Source organism: Microtus ochrogaster, unplaced genomic scaffold (assembly GCF_000317375.1).
Source record: "Microtus ochrogaster isolate Prairie Vole_2 unplaced genomic scaffold, MicOch1.0 UNK104, whole genome shotgun sequence".
Taxonomy (NCBI): domain Eukaryota; kingdom Metazoa; phylum Chordata; class Mammalia; order Rodentia; family Cricetidae; genus Microtus; species Microtus ochrogaster.
The window spans coordinates 670,548-688,476 of NW_004949202.1; the positions used below are offsets into that span (position 1 = coordinate 670,548).

The 17,929-nt window shown below is 49.9% G+C and overlaps 2 protein-coding genes and 1 long non-coding RNA gene across 5 annotated transcripts in view; 2 read left to right on the forward strand and 1 right to left on the reverse strand.

Annotated features, from left to right (window-relative positions):
- The window catches only part of Shc3 (SHC adaptor protein 3), a 120,122-nt gene extending 112,299 nt beyond the window's left edge, over window positions 1-7,823 (forward strand). The window contains exon 12 of the mRNA XM_026778087.1: window positions 212-7,823. Coding sequence (XP_026633888.1) covers window positions 212-340 — 129 coding nt within the window. The 3' untranslated portion in view covers window positions 341-7,823. The remainder of the gene's footprint in view (window positions 1-211) is intronic.
- A 902-nt stretch (window positions 7,824-8,725) lies between these two features.
- The window catches only part of S1pr3 (sphingosine-1-phosphate receptor 3), a 13,949-nt gene continuing 4,745 nt past the window's right edge, over window positions 8,726-17,929 (reverse strand). For 2 of the 3 annotated variants that reach the window (XM_026778088.1, XM_005371317.3), the window contains one exon: window positions 8,726-12,373. In XM_026778088.1, the coding sequence (XP_026633889.1) occupies window positions 11,096-12,226 (1,131 nt within the window). In that variant the 5' untranslated portion in view covers window positions 12,227-12,373 and the 3' untranslated portion in view covers window positions 8,726-11,095. The remainder of the gene's footprint in view (window positions 12,374-17,929) is intronic. The other variant, XM_026778089.1, reaches the window with a different exon arrangement.
- LOC113455761 overlaps window positions 12,332-17,929 on the forward strand; it is an 8,115-nt gene continuing 2,517 nt past the window's right edge. The window contains exon 1 of the long non-coding RNA XR_003376735.1: window positions 12,332-12,643. This is a non-coding gene — a long non-coding RNA (uncharacterized LOC113455761). The remainder of the gene's footprint in view (window positions 12,644-17,929) is intronic.

Below are 17,929 nucleotides of genomic sequence, written 5' to 3' on the forward strand. Positions count from 1 at the left end.
TGACCAGCTGTTGTCAGTGACCAGCTGTTGTTGCTGACCAGGGTCTGTACAGAAACTATCTCTGAAGCGTGGTGAGTCCTCGGGTCCAGGAAGCCTGCTCTTCCCCTTGCCTTCCTGGGCAGAGTCAGATGTCCAGATAGCTCTACTACAATGTGTTCTTTCTTCTCTTCTCGTGACACCTGCTCAACTTCTGCTTATTTCATCCTCACAGATCCGGACGAAGGACAGGGTCTTTGACAGCATCGGTCACCTCATCCACTACCATCTTGAGAGCAGCCTGCCCATCGTCTCTGCCGGGAGTGAGCTTTGCCTCCAGAAACCTGTGGAGAGGAAGCACTGACCAGGCCCAGAGCCCTCCCCATGCCGTGTGCCAGGTCAGGGGACCTGGGCTCCACTGCTCTCAGCCTATGGGAACTGGGGCAGCTGTCTGTAGGCTCATCACCCTTTCAAAAGCCCCCCTCCAAGGAGGTTTCCTTTGAGTTCAAATTTCATAAACATGTTCCACACATCTCAGATGCGTATTAGAGGTGTATATACCCACACATCCTGTACAAATGGCCCCTATATTTATATTTTTTAAGACTAAGAAAGATGTGAGATGAATGCTCCATGCTGTATGTTTTTAGTGAGAGGCAAATTTTGACTATAGTTGTTCAGGCAAAAATTTGAATTCAACTCTACTGGGAAGCTCTGCTAGGAAGGTGTAGCTGCAGTATATGATAAGCACAACACAAGGGGAAAGCAGGTGAGCTGGCAGCTCCGGGACAAGCAGACTTGTGACAGAATATGACAGCTGCCCAAACATCTGCCCCTGCCCTACAGCTCCTTGTGAGTGCTGATTCCAGGCTGCAGCTCTGCCCACAGATGGAGGTGCCTCCTCTGCTTCTGGCTTGCTGGGTGCTGCCTTCCATGCCCCAGATAGATGCCATGAAAGTGGGTTTTCTGTCACATGATGACCCACTGAAGTCCCACTCCACAGCAGATGGTCCTCTGCCTCTTTTTCTGAGTTGTGTTTTAGGTCATATTTGACCCATGTTGTTTGGATCATGGGGACCTGTCACCTTCGACCCTGGTTGTGTATGTGTGTAGATTTGGTGCATTTATTTTAGGCCCAATATGGTACACAATAAGACTTAAGATCTCTGGTTGACAGATGCTTCCTTTGCCTTCATCAGAGTAGTGATGGAATGAAAGTCTGCGGAAGGCAGGATGTGGAATGTATTCCAGGTCTGCATGTCCTTCAAGCCAGTGTGCTTGCCACAGACTGTGCATGGAAGGTGCCTATGAGATGGCCTCCCACCTACCTCTTGTATTCGGTAGAACAAAGGGCATGGATAAGAACCCTGCAAGACAGGTACCAGCTGCTGCCCAGAATTGGAGACACACCCACTATCTGTTCCCCCTGTTTCCGTGTGTGCTCTGCACCATGCTCCAAAGCCTTTGGTACTAGCTGGCGTGAGGGATGGTAAGCCATCTCCCCTCCTCTCCACATTTTCTCAGTAGCCCAATGAAAGTAACCACGCCATGGCCCTTTGTCTTGACCCTCTTTCTACCAGCTCAGAAGCTGTTGATTCATGATGGGTGATTTCATCTTTCAAAGTTGGCTATGTCTATGACTTAAAAAAAAGGTGTGTGTGTGTGTGATCAGTCTGTGACTTAGCAAACACAGGTAGATGATGCATTTGCTGGTTGGCACCTCCTCATAAGACTACAGCCTGGCCTCTGGTCCCCATGAGATCCCATGTGTGTGGCACCCCTAGCCAGAAAACTAGGACTCTGTACATTTTAGGGTTGAATGTCATAAACTGGATATTTAAGAGGAATTGTGGGTGTGTATGGGTGGGGGGTGGAGAGAGAGGGGGGTCTAGTGTTTAAGAACACTGACTACTCGCCTAGAGGACTTAAGTTCAATTCCCAGCACCCACATGGCAGCTCACAACTGTAACTTGCATTCCAAGGTATCTATCTCTTCTTTCCTCCATAGGTGCCAAGTAGGCACATGGTACATATACACATTTGCAAGCAAAAAAAAAAAAAAGAAAACAAAGCCCCATACATGTAAAAATATTTTTTAAAAAGTAGTTAAGGGGAAACTTAGTCACTAGGCAAGTCCGGGTTCTGCATGGCTCTAATGCTAAGTGTGTGAACCCTACTTTTGCTGCTGTGTCAGGTGCTAACGGGTGAGTCTGGGTGGAGAAGATCCCAGGCTCTGAACAAGAACACTTCTTTTCCATTTTTACCCTTTGAGGGCCCACTGAATCTGAATTGGCAGTAGAATATTCTAGAACTAGAATTCTGGGGAACATGGCATTAATACTCACCATCCTACTGTGACCTAAATATAGATGAAGCCCTGGAGATGAGCAGATATACTGGTAGCCCCTGGCTCAGGCTCTTGCCCTGTTACCATACACATAGGCTTTGGGGTACTCCTAAGAGTCACCCTGCACTCTGCCTCTCAGGAGGCTATGCCTTGTGCACCTCCATACAGGTCTTGCTGCTCCAGTGTATGAATATATATTACATACAAAAATATGCCCTTTCCCCCCATTCTTGAATTCCACTTTGTGCAAGGCTAAAATGCCTGTGTTCAAGTCACCTGTAAAGTGTTCCAGACCATGAGGCACCTCCACTGTTTTATTCCCCTCTCCAGGGAAGTTAAAAAGCCTCACTCAGAAGTTCCATTTGCTTTCTCTGAAGTCAAGGTGATAGGATTTATAGGAATCCATTTAGAAAATTTAAAGTATTGGGACCAATGTTTTTCCTTTCCATTTTAATTCAAAATATGTAATTTTGATGTCAGATTACAGAACTGGACGTATGTATGCTTAGGGAGGTCTTTCCGACACAGGGCAGGCTGTAGACGGTATCCATGGCAGCCATGGTCTGACCTGTATTCCATAGGAAACATGCCAGAAGTCACACGGGCTCATCATGTCCTTCTACAAACACGGTGTATGTGACGGGACATTCCCTCAAACATCACTTACACACGGGGAAACTGAGGCTCACTTCAGGTGCCTTGGTCAGCTAACAGCAGAACCATTCTGCTCACTCGGCATTTTCTGTGCACAGCTGTCTGCTAGTCTGTGTGCTACAAGGCCAGAGCTTGGAATCAAACCCAAAAGAGCCTCTTCTTTGAGCCTGGGCTCCTCTTCCCTTGGTTTCCAGCCCATATCTGCCTGGGCAGGGTTACAGGCTACACAGCAGCAACTCCAGGCAGAAATAGCACTGTATTGTGCATTCAGGCCTTTGACTCCCGGGCACAGTGGCTGAGTCTATACCAGGTGCGAGCATGCACTGTGTGCCTGGATCCTGTGCTCCTTCTTCGGGCATCCTGCCACGCCACCCAAAACTCTGCATCTATTATTAGTGGTGCATGCTGGAGCTCGGCAGCCTTAAAGCAGTCTGTCTGCTCTTGCACAGCGGCCCTGAAGCCTCCGCCTAGTCCCTCCTTCCCACGCTCTCCTGGGAGAGCTAGCTGTGCTTCAAATAACCTCTCCACACTGGCAAGGCTGGTTGGGCCTCCCATGGGGTTGCTCATCATGGTCTAGGTTGGCTCTGAGTCTTGAACTTCTCCCTCCACTCTAAGGTGGGCCGTCTGCTAATGCCATATTTAAATAGCTCAATCTTAAATCTACACTTACATTCCCATATGTCCTTTTTGTATTTAAAGGACCAAGAGCTGGGTGCCTGCTCAGCCTTGATGAGCAGCTTTCTATTACAGGGCCATCTTGGATGGATTGATGCCAAATAGGCCACATGTGGCAACTGGGAGGTTCTCCTGGCAACACAGGCCCTTGTAAGCAAAGGCTGTGCTGAACCATGAGTGGAGGGAAAAGTCTAGATTGAAAAGGAGGAAGGGACAAGGGAGAATGAATTCCCCAAAGCCCGTAGGCTTCAGGTCACAGTTGCCAGGTGTCCAGGCTCCATGTCCACCCTGGTGTCCTGAAAATGCCCACTTTTCCAAAAGGCAGCTTTCCCCTTGGCAGCGTCAGACACCCAGGAGGCTTCCTTAGGGGAGTGGCCATAGAGTGGACACCTCGTTTCCATGTTAGAGCCAGTATCATGTCCTCTTCTTGATGGAGTAAATTGAGTAGAAACCCAGCTTCGCTGCGATACTGACGCAGCAGTGGCCGCATCAGCGAGCTCAGTGCCAGTACAAGCAGAACAGTGTGGGTTTGGCTGCTGGGTGGGTTCCCTGAGCTGTAGCTCCTGCCACACCCTAGGGCTTTCCTCAAAGATAACCACGTGAAGTGCATGGAAGGTGACTTCCTGGGGTTCTTCATTCAGAAGACACATTTCTCTTCTCCCCCCGCAGGCCAGAGATGGCATGCCGTCTATAAACAGCTCTGTGCATGGTGACAGCCAGATTTCAAGTAGGAGGAGGCTAGAAGAAGGATTGCAAAAGAGATCACGTGCCCAGACAAATCTGTGTGATGCTAGTTCTCAGGAAACCTTTGAAGTGCTTTCCAAGAAAGCTCAGATAAACCCCACTCCTGGAACATATTACAGACCTGAAACTCTTGGCTTTGCCTAGGATGATGGGCATGTTTTCAAGGCAGCTCAGCTGTCTTGGAGGGGCCTTGTTTTTCAGGTGAAGCAATTGAGTCAGGCAGTGGATGGCAATGGTCAGGGCTAGATCTAGGAAAGAACCCAGGGCTTACTAAGGCCTCCTGAGGCTCAGACATGTAGCTCACTCTATGGAAGCAACAAGCTGTCCATTTCGCCTCATGTTTCACGTTTCAAAACACATGAAGGACTGAGCCATGAGAAACAGGACTTATAGTTGGTGACTTTGCTGGTGTTCTCCCAAAAGGAGGCATCAGAGGGGTTCTGGGTACATATAGCTTATTTTGGAAATGATCCCAGGAGTTGGGAGGGAAGTGGCTAATAAGGAATGGTTGCATTGTGGAGCGTGCTTCCACAAAGTGTACACCCGGGCATCTTCCTGCTGTTGAGCCTTGGGAGCAGAACTAGACCTGAGGTAGTGGAGAGGGCCGGGAGGAGTTCCACCGCAGCCAGCACAAGTGGAAGGCTATCTCCAGCGATTTCTGCCCTGCCCAGTGTACATCCACGCACCCTCTGCAAGCTGGGACATGCTGGGGCGGAGGCTGGTGTGTACAATAAACAGTCTCAGAGCAGAAGGCAGATATTGAAGCACCAGGCTGCTTCACAAAGATTTCAGGGCTCTGCCCCTCGAGTTCCCCAGTCAGTGGGCCTAGAGTGCGGGGTGCATACTTGCATTTTTCAGCTTGAAGATGTGCCGATGCTAGGGGTCTCGGCTTTGACAGGGACTGGCGAGAGTCTCCAACCCTTCCTTGACTCTTACCAGTGGCTCCCAACTCCCCTGCCCCACCCCCACCTTTTTATGAAGAATTTTCCACACCATTTCGTGCCATAGATCCCAGGTCCATACTGTGAATTTAAAGATGGAGAACTAATAAGTCTTGTAACCCCCTGCAAGCGTGGCTGGCAGATAAACTGCCATCTGCCCGACAAGATGCATTTATAATGGGATTTATGGATATTTATAAGTTTGCGAGCGGCAAAGGCACTGTTTGAAAACTGGCATAGCAGCCAGGAAAAAACACAGCTCGCAACGCAACTTTATACCAGGGCTTTCGAAAGTCAACTGCGCATGCGTGTTATACACGGACACAAAATTCCCTCAATTCATATGGCATGTGCGCCTCCAGCTCAACCCTGTACTGGGTGTCCTGAGCCTCTGGGCTTTTCTAATGCGCACAACTGTAAATCAAAATGGCATCAAGAACTTCGGGATTAATGGGCTCTCAGCAGACCCAGGGAACAAGGTTCTGGGTGCTGTGGAATTGTGAGACTGTGGCACACAAAGGGGAAGAATGGGTTGCAAGGAGAGTGAGGGAGGCATGTCAGTCACTGTGGGGCCAAGGCAGAGGGAGAGCGAGCCAGCTATAGCCATGCATGTCTGCATTTGCATGGTAGAGGCTGGAGGATTGGGAGTTCAGGGCCAACCAGGGCTATATCAGGCCACGTCAACAGAGGGTGGGGAGCAGTCAGCAGAAGATAAGGAAGAGGCAGATGTTAGATTGGAAAAAGAAGAGTAGATGAAACATCTGCAGACCCACATCTTTCCTGGCTCCAGCGCTGCTCAGGCACAGCCAGACTTGGCTTCCCAGCCTTCCTGACCACCTTTCTATATTGTGTCCTATGTAACAGGCCCTGGAGGAACTCTTGGGACAGAGAAGGAAACAGGTGGAGCTGCCCGTTTATAATTTAATAGGAACCCCATCTCTAACACATCCAGGGGGGAGTGTCAGAGTGCGGAGGCCTTTCAGTGCTGGTGTCCCTACATCCAGTTAGGGTCAGGACTGAGCTGGGGCCTCTGAAGGCTTTGCACAGTAGGTGGCGCTGTGGAGCCTGCGAAGCAGAAAAGGGTGCCGAAGTTCAAGATGAAACCCTGCATGGAAACTGCTGATGTCAGCAGGATGTCGGGGGCAGGCTGAAAGCCTGCTTTTCCTCTCACTCAGATGCCCTGGGTAAGTGAATCCCTGAGACTCCCCCAAAACACACTTATGATTCTTGTTTTAGGGTGAAAGAGAGAAACCGTGGGAAATGAACAGCTTTATTACCCATCGTGCATAGAGAACCATCCTGTAGAGTGAACCTTCCAAGGTATCAGTGAACATTGTACCCCGGTTCACACTGCACCCACAACACTTTCCCACAACCAAAGCCACTAACATTGGAGTCAAGTGACAGCTCACAAGGCAGGGAAGAGTGGACTAACCAGGCTTGGGCAAGGAGTTTCTTCTTCTTTTTTTTTTTTTTAACACTATGTGTGAGTTGCCAAATTGACTGTTCTCTGTTCAACAACTTTTGGATACAACTTGTTTCAGAGGATTGTAAAATTATGTGCGTTTCTTTGTATTCAGAATTAAACATTTGATGTTTAAAGACCCCGGATTAGGAGACGGCTCAGCATAAATGTATTGTATAACAAGGTATTTAATAGTTTTTCAAAATCATTTGGATGGCCATACATATTGATATATGAATATTTGGAATTATTCTGTTTCTGTTAACCTCTGTGAGACACAGTTACTGTAACAGCGATCTGTCTGGGCTTATGGCCAACCCACATCCTTCTACTTCGATACCGGCATGGAACTGACTTCCTAAGTCACCTGTGAGGAGAAGAAATATAAAACCAATTTCAAGTTTTCTAATACTTTTCTATGATAAAACTTAGGTGATTCGGTGAACATTTGGAGATCCCAAGATACAACAGGCAAAGGTAATTGGTTTGAACTGCCTTACCTCTAGGGGCTTCATCTTGCTCTTTTGGGGACTGGTGTCTCATGCCCTTCACCATGGGCCTGGCACACCACACCCGAGCTCCTGGAATAACCAAGTGGACTCAGTGTACAGCATCCCCTCCTTGTGGCCCAGGTATGGCAGGAGGCAGGCCGACTACTCTAGACAATGCTGTTCTTCTTGTTATCACTAGGTCCTGGGATATGTGCCTTCATCATCTGGACAGCCATCCATGCATTTCGGTTTCCATAGCAGCCCCCCCCCCCGAACCTCTGACCTAGACACTGAAATCATTTGGGTGATGAAGTTTGCACTTGTCCATACAGTTTCCAAAGCATGGAGCCAGTGATGTAATTAGACATTTTCTATAAAATACAACCTTGTTCCATTTCTGTGAACGGCTCTTTCCCAGCACAGAATAACCACGGCTCAAAGATTGAGAGAAGCAACCATTTTTAAATAGTTAATTGTTTCAGTGACTATAGGTGTGAGTCTGTTGGCAATAAAGGCTACTGTGAAAAGTGTCTCTTGTTTGCATGACAGAACTTACATGTTTGTATGACGGTGCCATACGTGCCTGTGCAGAAGTTGGAGGACAACCTGTGGGAGTCAGTTCTCTCCCAGTATGTGGGTCCTGGGCATCTAACTCAGGCCATCAGTTTGGTGGCAAGTCAACTCCCCGGCTCTGGATCTTGTAATGCTTCATAGAAGACAGGAGGATAGATTGGAAGTTTTCTCTAGAAAGCGGGTGTTTTGCTTTTCCTCAGAAGAAAAAAAGGAAGACTTGGCAGAAACACTTCCAAAGACTCCCACCAGCATTGTGAGCTGGAATACAGATGGTTTGGGGCAGGTCAGAGCTCACCGTGGGAACTTTGCCCTGGGGACTTTTAACTACAGGTTAAAACGATTGTACTCAATGGAGCATTGGACCAAACGTGGATCCTCTTTGTGTAGGATTCAGGTTAGAGGTTGAAAGTTAGAACTTGTGAGGCAGAGAACCAGTACCAAGGGCTGGCACTGACTTGCTTACCTGTCTTGCATAGCACGGACAAAGGCCGCCCAGTCTGACGCTCTCTGCTTGGACAATGCTTTTATTTTATAATTTCTCCCCTATAAAGGGGCTATTACCGTTCTCCAAAACATGGGACCTAGGCTGGGAAATGGTTCCATGGGGATGCCCTGTGCCTATGTAAAAGCCACACTCGGCAGTTTGTGTCTATAATCCCAGCAGGAGGAAGGCAGATCCCAAGGGCTTGCTGGCCGGTTGATCTAACCAAACAGGCAGCTTCGGGTTCAGTGAGGGACTCCGTCTCAAAAAATGAGGTGCAGAGCAACAGACAACACCCAACCTCAACCTCTGGCCTCTGCTCCTGCGTGCACAATAACACACATGTGCACATACATGCACACACCACAGACACACGCGCTCACCACCACCACTGCCAACAGCAGTAAAACAGACTGGCACCAGTAGCACCCAGTACACTAAAGCTTCATTCAGACATCTTCTACAAGATGGGGCTGGATCCAGTGACTGGGTTTCTAAATGTGGTTTATTCCTGAAATGATGGGAGGAGACTAGGTACCAAGAGAAAAGCCAGACCGCTCCCTTACACTCCCGAACGTCTACTGTGAAACAGAAACAATCTGCCACACAGACCCCAAGAATGGGATTTATATGAAGTCTCTTATTTATTATTAATAAACATAAACTGCAAGTAGTAAAGGTTGCTCACAGCCCTGGGTGGGCTCCAAGTTCTCTGGTGTCAGGCACTTGTTTCCGACTGGCAGGGTGAGGGCTTGGGCAGACTCAGCGTCTGAATGCTGGTGGCTGCTGGCAAACACAGGTGACCCGATCAGCTTTGGGTATATCAAGTGAACACAGCTGGGGTTTAGTGTATTTTCTATTTCAATCACTTCAAAATCTATCATGCTACAAATGATGCTGCCTCCCGGTGGGGGCGGTGGGCGTGGCTCCCTCCAGGGGCTGATGAATAAAAACAAACCTAGGCAGACATCACAAGTCAGGGTCGTGGGAAATGTTATTAATATGAGTGACCCAGGTGCACGGCCTCAAAACATTCCAATTATGAAAGAACATATCCTCAAGCCCTTTTGTTTCCACCTCACCTCGCTCCCCCCCCACTGGTCTGTTTTCTTGGGGGTTTTTTTGGTTTTATTGTTTGTTTGTTTGTTGTTTTGTTTCATTTCCTTAACCCAGAACCTTCACGCTTTACCAGAGATGCCTTGGGTTTTGTCAACACAGTGTGACAAGAGAATAAGTTATTTTTTTCAGTGATGTAGAAAAGAGAGCAGAGCAACGCCCCAGCAGAACATCTTCTCGGCAGTACGCTGTAGCCACTGGGAATGACATGAAGGAAACTCTCTTGTCAGTCAGCCCCTGGTTACCTAGGATCCATAAAAAAAGTCCTTAAGGAAGAGCAAATGCCATCAGGTAACCATCCAGAGTAAAATCAGCGTTCGAAAGGTCCCTGGTATGTAATGGCAGGGTTCGTAAGGCAATGGTCTCTGAGGCTGATCAACTCACGGGGTGCTCTGACATGAGGGTCCCCCAAGTGAGAGTCCTTTTGAAGGCTTCTCTGGGAGCATGGGTGCTGGCGAGACCCCCAGATGCTTTTCATCTGTGTCCTGTGGCTGGGGCCCTTGGAGAGGTCAGTTCAGAGGTACCCTCTGAGTACCTTCCTTTACGTGGAGGGCAAAGGAGTGCAGGTCCAGGTGATGGGAGCATCCATTGTACGGGAACACAAATGGCCACTGCCCACCTCCCAGCCTGGCAGAATCCTCTCACGGAACGGTCCTGTTCAGGGCACGCGTGGCGGGAGTTGAGAAGCTTTGCTGACAGCTCCGGCTCCTTGCCAGTGACAGCAAAGGGGATGTTTGTATCCAGCTTTTCTATGTAGAATCAACAGCATCACACAGCTGAAGTGCTGGCTTGCAAACCGTACTGTAGCAAACTGACTTCAGTCCCTTGGACCGGTGACCCACAGTGGAGAGCGCTTTGCCTCCCCTTATGGGCTTGCTCTTTAGTGGTCTACCGTGGTTCTGGAAGATTCTGGCTGGCTTTTCAGTGGTTTTCAGAAATACCCAAATTATCACATAATTTGGCTTTCACGTGTGCTTAAGCTTATGCATGGGACTCAAGAGAGAGGGACCCACATATCTGGGCATCTCTTGGGTGAGGCTTCTGAGAATACAGAGCTTTAATAACGTTTTACTGCTATGCGCAAGAATACCAGTGCAAGAGGACTGGATGGGGCACATCTCCTTTGCACTTGGTGGTGACCTTGAACCTGATACAGCCGTGGGGGCTGGTTTGGAGAGACGGTTACATAATGTGTGGAGGACTGATACTTCCTGCGGGTTCCACCTGGGAAAACCTGGTGTGCACATCCTACGCCACACAGGAACGGACAAACACATACATGAGCACCCATTCTATGAAAGAAAGAAATGTAGTGTGAAAAGAACGAAACATCATCCCAAGGTGCACTGTGCACAGCACATCCCCACCTGCCCTCTCCCCACACCGGGGAAAGCGGCAGCCAGAGGCAGTGGATGACATCAGCAGCTTGGTACATTCGGAGGGATGGAGCCTGCAACAGATAAGGCACATCCAAGTCAAGGCGGAAATGTTGATTCCTTGGGTCCCCTCCTCAGGAGGTGCCCACACTGTGCCCACACCAAGCAGACCTCCAATGTCAAGGTCTCTGAGAGCCCACGTGGGTAATGCATGCAATAAATAAGTGTGGCTGCAGAGCTGGCCCTCTGGAGACCGTCACTTGCAGAGGACCCCGTTTTGAAGTGGTCTGTTTCTGTCAGCGGTACAGGAAGAGGTGGCGACGTGGGGCAGGTCTTCCTTGACCTTGGGAGAATGGCTGCTGTTGTTACTGGAGCTTGATTTACTTCTGCTTGGGTCAAGAGCAGGCTGCATGGGTGAGGCCTGGGTCCCCTTGCCCCTGACTAGACAGCCACACACCAGCCGGAAGAAGGCCCGCCGCATCTCTTTGCTGGCCAGAGTGTAGATGACAGGGTTCATGGCAGAGTTGAGGACAGCCAGCATGATGAACCACTGACTCTTGAACAGGATGGAACACTCCTTCACCTTGCAGGCCACGTCAATGAGGAAGAGGATGAAAAGGGGCGACCAGCAGGCGATGAACACACTCACCACTATCACTACAGTCCGGAGCAGGGCCATGGATCTCTCGGAGTTATGGTTGGCCACCCTTCGGCTGCTGGACTTGACCAGGAAGTAGATGCGCGCGTACAGGATGACGATGGTCACTAGGATGGCTGTGAAGATGCTGATGAGGAAGGCGATGTACTTCTTGGAGTAGAGGGGCAAGATGGTGGAGCAATCAGAAAAGTTCTCCAAGCAGTTCCAGCCCAGGATGGGCAGGGCGCCCAGAGAGAAGGCAATCAGCCAGCACATCCCAATCAGAAGGAACACGCGGTGCTTCTTGTTGGCGTCATAGGGCCTCATCTTGATCATGGTCAGGTGCCGCTCAATGGCAATGGCCAATAAGCTGCAGGTGGACGCGCCGAGGGCTACAAACATACTGCCCTCCCTGAGGAACCACACGGTCGGAGACAGGCTGAACGTCTTCCTACCGGACATCAGAATGTTAACTTTGTAGGCGATGCCGGCCAGCAGGTCGCAGAGAGCCAAGTTGCCAATGAAAAAGTACATGCGGTTGTGAAATTTATTGTTTTTCCAGATGGCAATCAAAACCATCAGGTTCTCCAAGACAATGAAACTACAGGTGACCAAGAAGAGGATGGTAGTGGTGTGGGTACCACCATCAGGGGGGTCCTGCCTGCCTTCCAGTTTCCCCACGTAATCGTAATGTTTCCGGAGAGTATCATTCCCTAAGATGGGCTGGTGGCTCTGCGCATGCGTTGCCATGACTTCCTCTAGACAGATGGTTATCTCAACAGTCCACGAGAGGGCGCTCCAGGAACGTTCATTTCAGGAAACAATTGGGACAGGGGTGGTGGTGGATTCCGGAAGGGGCTGCAGACCTGGATCCATCAAGAATGTAGAAAACAGGCTCTGTAAAGAGATGAAAGTAGCGGAAACCTTGGATCCAGTGATCGCCATTAACTGACCCTCCGTGTGGAAAACGCAAACACTTTGGAAGGATGTGCAGAGAGGGCTCGGAACACAGGCCAAGTTTCCAAGACAGAGATCGGGGAAAGCTGTTAGGGGCCCCTAGCTGTCAGAAGAAACCTTGATGTGATGTGCCAATCAGAACCAGGAAAGCAAGGCAGAATATGCGAGCAAGCTTCCGCCTGGAAACCTCCAAGCACCAGGAAAAACTGAGTGAGTTCTCACCCACCATGTGGGAACTGGTAAACCACTACTCCCAGCTGCAGAGGAATGGGATTTTTCTCAAGATGAGGAAAAGGGAGGGGAGGAGAGAAAGGAAGGAAGGACAGAGGGGAGGATGAGAGGTAGAAAAGGAGGAGTAGAGAAAAACAGGACACAGTAGGGGGAATGGTGTCTGGGGTTCTGAGTCCTCCCTGAGGGGTTTTGGAGTGACACCATGGGAAGCACCCCTTATTTCTTAGATCAGTTCCCTTGAGGTCTGTATGGGCCTTTGGCCCACCTGGCAGAGAGCCTTATGGCCTGACCACACAGACAGGGCAGGAAGAGCAGCCTGAGGCTGAGCAAGAACCCTGAGGCCACTGCACTGAGCAGAACCCGGAGAGGAAGGACTGCAAACTGTCCTGGAAGCAGCTGCCACTGAGGTTAAAGGAAGAAGGGGAGAGGGAGGGAAATTACATGAACTTTGAGTGTGGCTTGAAAGGCAGAGGTCTGGGCTGGGAGTATTAATTAGCATCTTTAGAAGGCCCGTGGATAGAAAGAAAACACACAGGATTGTTGTAAAGGCCTTGACTGCAAGCACCAGGCCCTGAAGAAATTGTGTGTGTGTGTGTGTGTGTGTTGCAAATGCATGCACATGTGTGCTCATGCATGTGTGTGTCACTGAACCTGGAGCTCACGCATGCAGCCATGTTGGCTGACCACTGAGCTCCAGGGATCCTCCTTTCCACTTGGGTGCTGGGGGCCCTGACCTCAAGTTCTTACTCAGGCTCACATAGCAAGCCCTTCCCTAACAGACACTTCCCAGTCCTGTCCATGGGTCCCCGGATGCATTATCCCGGCTCGTGACACATCTCCGACCGACTCCGCGGTTCTGAGGCTCAGCAGATCGGCTGTGAAGGCTTGGTTTCCACAAATTTACCTTCATTTTTATTTGTAGTTGACACACATAATTGCGTGTCTTTGTGGGTGCAGTGTGGCAATACGTGTATACCACGGGGCACGGTCAAAGCAGAGCCCTTAGCATTCTCCCCTCCTTAAACATTTGTGAGTTTGAGACTCCTGTCTTTGAATTCTTTATTGTTCTGAACTCAAGCCAACTCACTAGAACTCTAGAACAGATTCCTCTCCAGCTGTGTGTAACCTCTTTCTGTTCCTCCCACCCCCTTTCTAGACTCACTTAGTTTAAATTAACCTAATGAGATGCAAGTGGGGTGAATTTAACACAGCCTACTTTTTGTACACAGTGAGGGTTTATTCACAGCGTTTAAGCTCCAGCCCTAAATGTGACTCCTACATACAAGGACCAACACGTCAGGTCCTCTCCCCCCACCAGGAGTTTCTTCCACAGGTCTGCGGGGACTTTAATCCCTAAAGGGTACCAATGGTTCCTCCATGGGGGGTGCTGGGGGGCTGAGAAGAAAAGGTAACTCCAGAGGGGCTCTGCACCCTGTGATCCCTCCAGGAGCAGCAGGTACTGCATAAGCCTTTCCTTCCTCTGTCACTTGGAAGGCCTTAGAGTTGGTGACATTGGGACGAAGAGGCCCATGGTTTCTTGGCAGAGACATCTAGCTTCCTGGCCCTCAGAGACACATGTTATTCTGGAATCCCCAGGAACTGTCTGAGTTCGTGTCTACATTCTACCTGGAATGGCTCTTGGCCCAGTCCAGCTGAGAGCTGCCTGGGATCGCAGGGGGCATGGGTCAAGCTCAGCTTGACGGCCACCTGCTGGCTAGCAGGATGCTTTAGGCTGTCTTCGTTCAAACTCAAAGAGCAGCTCTGAGGATGAGATGCGGTGACACAGAGAGGGCTCATCTGTCAGGGCCCCTGTCATCCATTGAGACCTCCTCTCACCAGCCAGGTTCCCCACTAGGCTTTGAAATGTTCTCCCTGAGGCAGGTAGGACAATTCTGCAAGTCCCTTTCTATTCTTAGCCATGCTCGTGCTGGTGCTGCTGCTGATGCTGGTGGTGCTGGTGCTGCTGCTGATGCTGGTGGTGGTGATAGTGGTTCTCCTCCTCCTTTTATGACACTGGGTATCATATAACCTAGCCTGATCTAGAAGTTGCTATGGTGACCTTGAACTTCTGAATCCCCCGCCCTCCCCCCACCTTTGCCTCCCAAGTGCTGAGATTACCACACTCAGTTTTATGCAGTGCTGGGGTTTGAACTCAGAGCCTTTTGAATGCTAAGTGAACACTCACCACAACCCACCCCTCTAGATTTTTATTTAAGTCTTGTCTGTCTGCCTGCCTGCCTGTCTGTCTGTCTGTCTGTCTGTCTGTCACATCCTACTCATCTTTTGGCATCTTCAAGGGTCAGGGCAGCCCCCATGCCCTTTCCTCCTGGCTGCCGTCACTTTAAGAAAAATCTTGCAAGCTCTCATTTGAAGACAAGAAATTCTAAGCAGCCACAATTTTCTGAGATGCAGCAGCATACCCGACAAAAGCCACTTCTGAAAAGAAGGGTTTATCTGGCTCGCAGTTCAAGGGTGCGGTCCACTGTGGTGGGGCAGGGCTGGCAGTCACATTGCAGTCAGAAAGCAGAGAGAGGGGAATGCTGGTGTTTAGCTGGCTTTCTTATTCAGTCCGGGACCCTATCCTATGGGCCGGGGCTGTCTGCACAGTTCAATTAACCTGAACTAGAAAGTAGACTTGCCCAGAAGTTTGCTACCATGTTAATTCTAAATGCCATTGAGCTGATAGTCAAGATTAGACCCAAGAGGCAGGAAATGTCGTCATCACGACCAGTGTCCAGCCACATGTCCTGTGGGGGCTGACCCCTGTCACAGCGGCTGTCACAGTTCCTCCAGTTCCTCCAGATGCAGGAGGAACTCTCCCACACTATGCTCTGTCCCCATCATGTGACTAGCTGTGTGTGCCACGGGCAATGCCACAATGCCCAAGTGTGTCCCTGGGCTATCTGCTCTGCCATCAGGGGTTTCTGCCCCAAGAATGGAAACTGTGTCTGAAGCCCTGGAGCCCTGGACCATAGCACAGGTGGGAACTGATACTCAGCTCCAGGCTTCTCATTCTCTGAAGAAGAAGAGTAAACTTAGATTAACCTTTGTGTGTACATGGGTAGACATGTGTTGGGTACACCATGTGTGGGAGTCAGGGGTCAGTTTCGGGTGTGGTCCTCAGAGGCTGTCTACCTTGGGTGTTTGCTTGTTTTGAGACAAGGCCTCTCACTGGCCTGGACCTGCCTAGTAGGTTTTACTGGCTGGCCAGAAAGCCCAGGATCCCTCTGGTCTCTGTTTCTCCAGCACGGGGGTTACAAGCCTGTACCACCACGCCCACCTTTTTTCACATGCAGTCTCAGATTTGAACTCAGGTCCTCATGCATAAGAGGCAAACACTTTACCGACTGAGCCATCTCCCCATCTCCCCAGCCCTCGGCATGACTCCTGTGTCTCGCTCTCCCAACCTCCCACAGCACTTGACATACCTCATCGCCCCCTGGAAAGTCTGGGCTTTTGCCTCAAGTGTGAGCAGAGGGGAAAAGAGCCCTTTTAAGTCAGCCCATCTGGACTTCCTCTCAGAGAAACAGAAGGCAAAGAAACCCAGGGATCTATCTCAGCAAGAGCACAGAGAAGGTTGAGCAGGGTGAAAGAAAAACAGGGGAGCAGTAAAAGCAAACACCTAGCAATTAAATAACCGCAGTAAAAATGAGAGCGGACGTGCCAGGACTTGTGAAGGCCAAAGGCCTGCAGGCTAGTCCGCTTTGCCACTAAAGCCTGGACCACATTTCCCTTAATTAAAACGCATCTCTTCAGCAACTGAGATTTTACAGAACATCTTTTGTTAAATATGATTCTCTGCATTTGCGATTTGAAGCTTTCTGTTTCTTTGGGACCTAAACATATATTTTCTCACAAGGCTTGCCGCATCCTGGAAGCTAAGTCCTGAACTAAATACCAGATGATTTTGGACACATCGAGATATCACTGTGCCTGGGCCCAAGCAGGTCCCAGGAGCTCTTCCTTCTGTTCCCAAGGGCTGCCGCCCACAGATCTGGTCCACTTTGCTAAAAGAAAGTCTGAGCTTTGGGTACCAGTGAGCTCTTCTTAGGACTAGGCATGATGTCTTAGCACAGGAGTGCACCAGGAAGCCACACACACACACACACACACACACACACACACACACACACACACACAACCAAAACACCCTGAGACCACACTCATGTCAGCAGCAGGCCACCAGGGGTCTCTACTGGTCATCATTGTCATCCAGTGTGACCACTGTCTGGGTTTCCCAGAATCTGCCCTGTTTCTTCCAGTATATAAGTGAACACACGGAATACCCCACATCTGGTGTCTTTCCCTCCCCCGGATGCTCATGTAAGCCACACTTGTGGATGAAGAAAAATCCTTCTTGCTCTCAGTCCACTGCGTGTCTGCCCATCACCCTCTATAGGTCTGACTTACAGACAATGGTAATTTCTCCCGCAGCCAAGCGCTGTTTCTTACACATTCTTTTGGTGAGCAGGTGCCTCCATCTCTGCTGGCCACCTTGGTTTCTAAGGGGTACGCTGGCATGAAGGGTGGGCTGTAACCATGACTCTGAAGTGATGGTCTCTCTGGCACATAGCTGTCCAGTTTGGCCTGTGAAATGGGCCAAGGTGCCCCCGTGGCAGGCCAGGAGGATGTGTCAGACGGTCTTGCATTGTACTTTGGGGAAGCAAAGGCACTGGAAACTGGACTGCTGATTCCTTTCCCTGGAGCAAAGGGAAGCTCCTGGCTGGGGAGAGGGTTCAGAGGGTAAGGCACCTTCACTTTCTGTAAGGGCTGAGAGCCTGGGTATGAATCCCCAGGTGGCCTGTAAAGCCAGGAATGATAATGCACTTCTGAAACCTCAGCACTCCCACACTAGATGGGAGACAGAATATACCAGATTTGCCAGCAGATGGGCTAGCCTGGGATACATAGACGTGAACAACAAAGAAGACTCTCTCCCAAACAAGATGAGAGGCAAGGATTGACACCGTGGTTGTCCTCCAACCTCCATACACATACTGGCATACACACACACAAGCATGCGCACGCGCGTGCAGACACATACACACACACACACACACACACACGCGCGTGCGCGTGCACACACACACAAATGTACACACACACTTCACACAGGATTTTTTTTAAAATAAATCCAATGTTAGCTGGGCAGTAGAGACATACACCTTTAATCCCAGCACTCAGGAGGCAGAGACTGACGGATCTCTGTGAGTTCAGGGCCAGCCTGATCTACAGAGTGAGTTCCAGGACAGGTTCCAAAGCTAC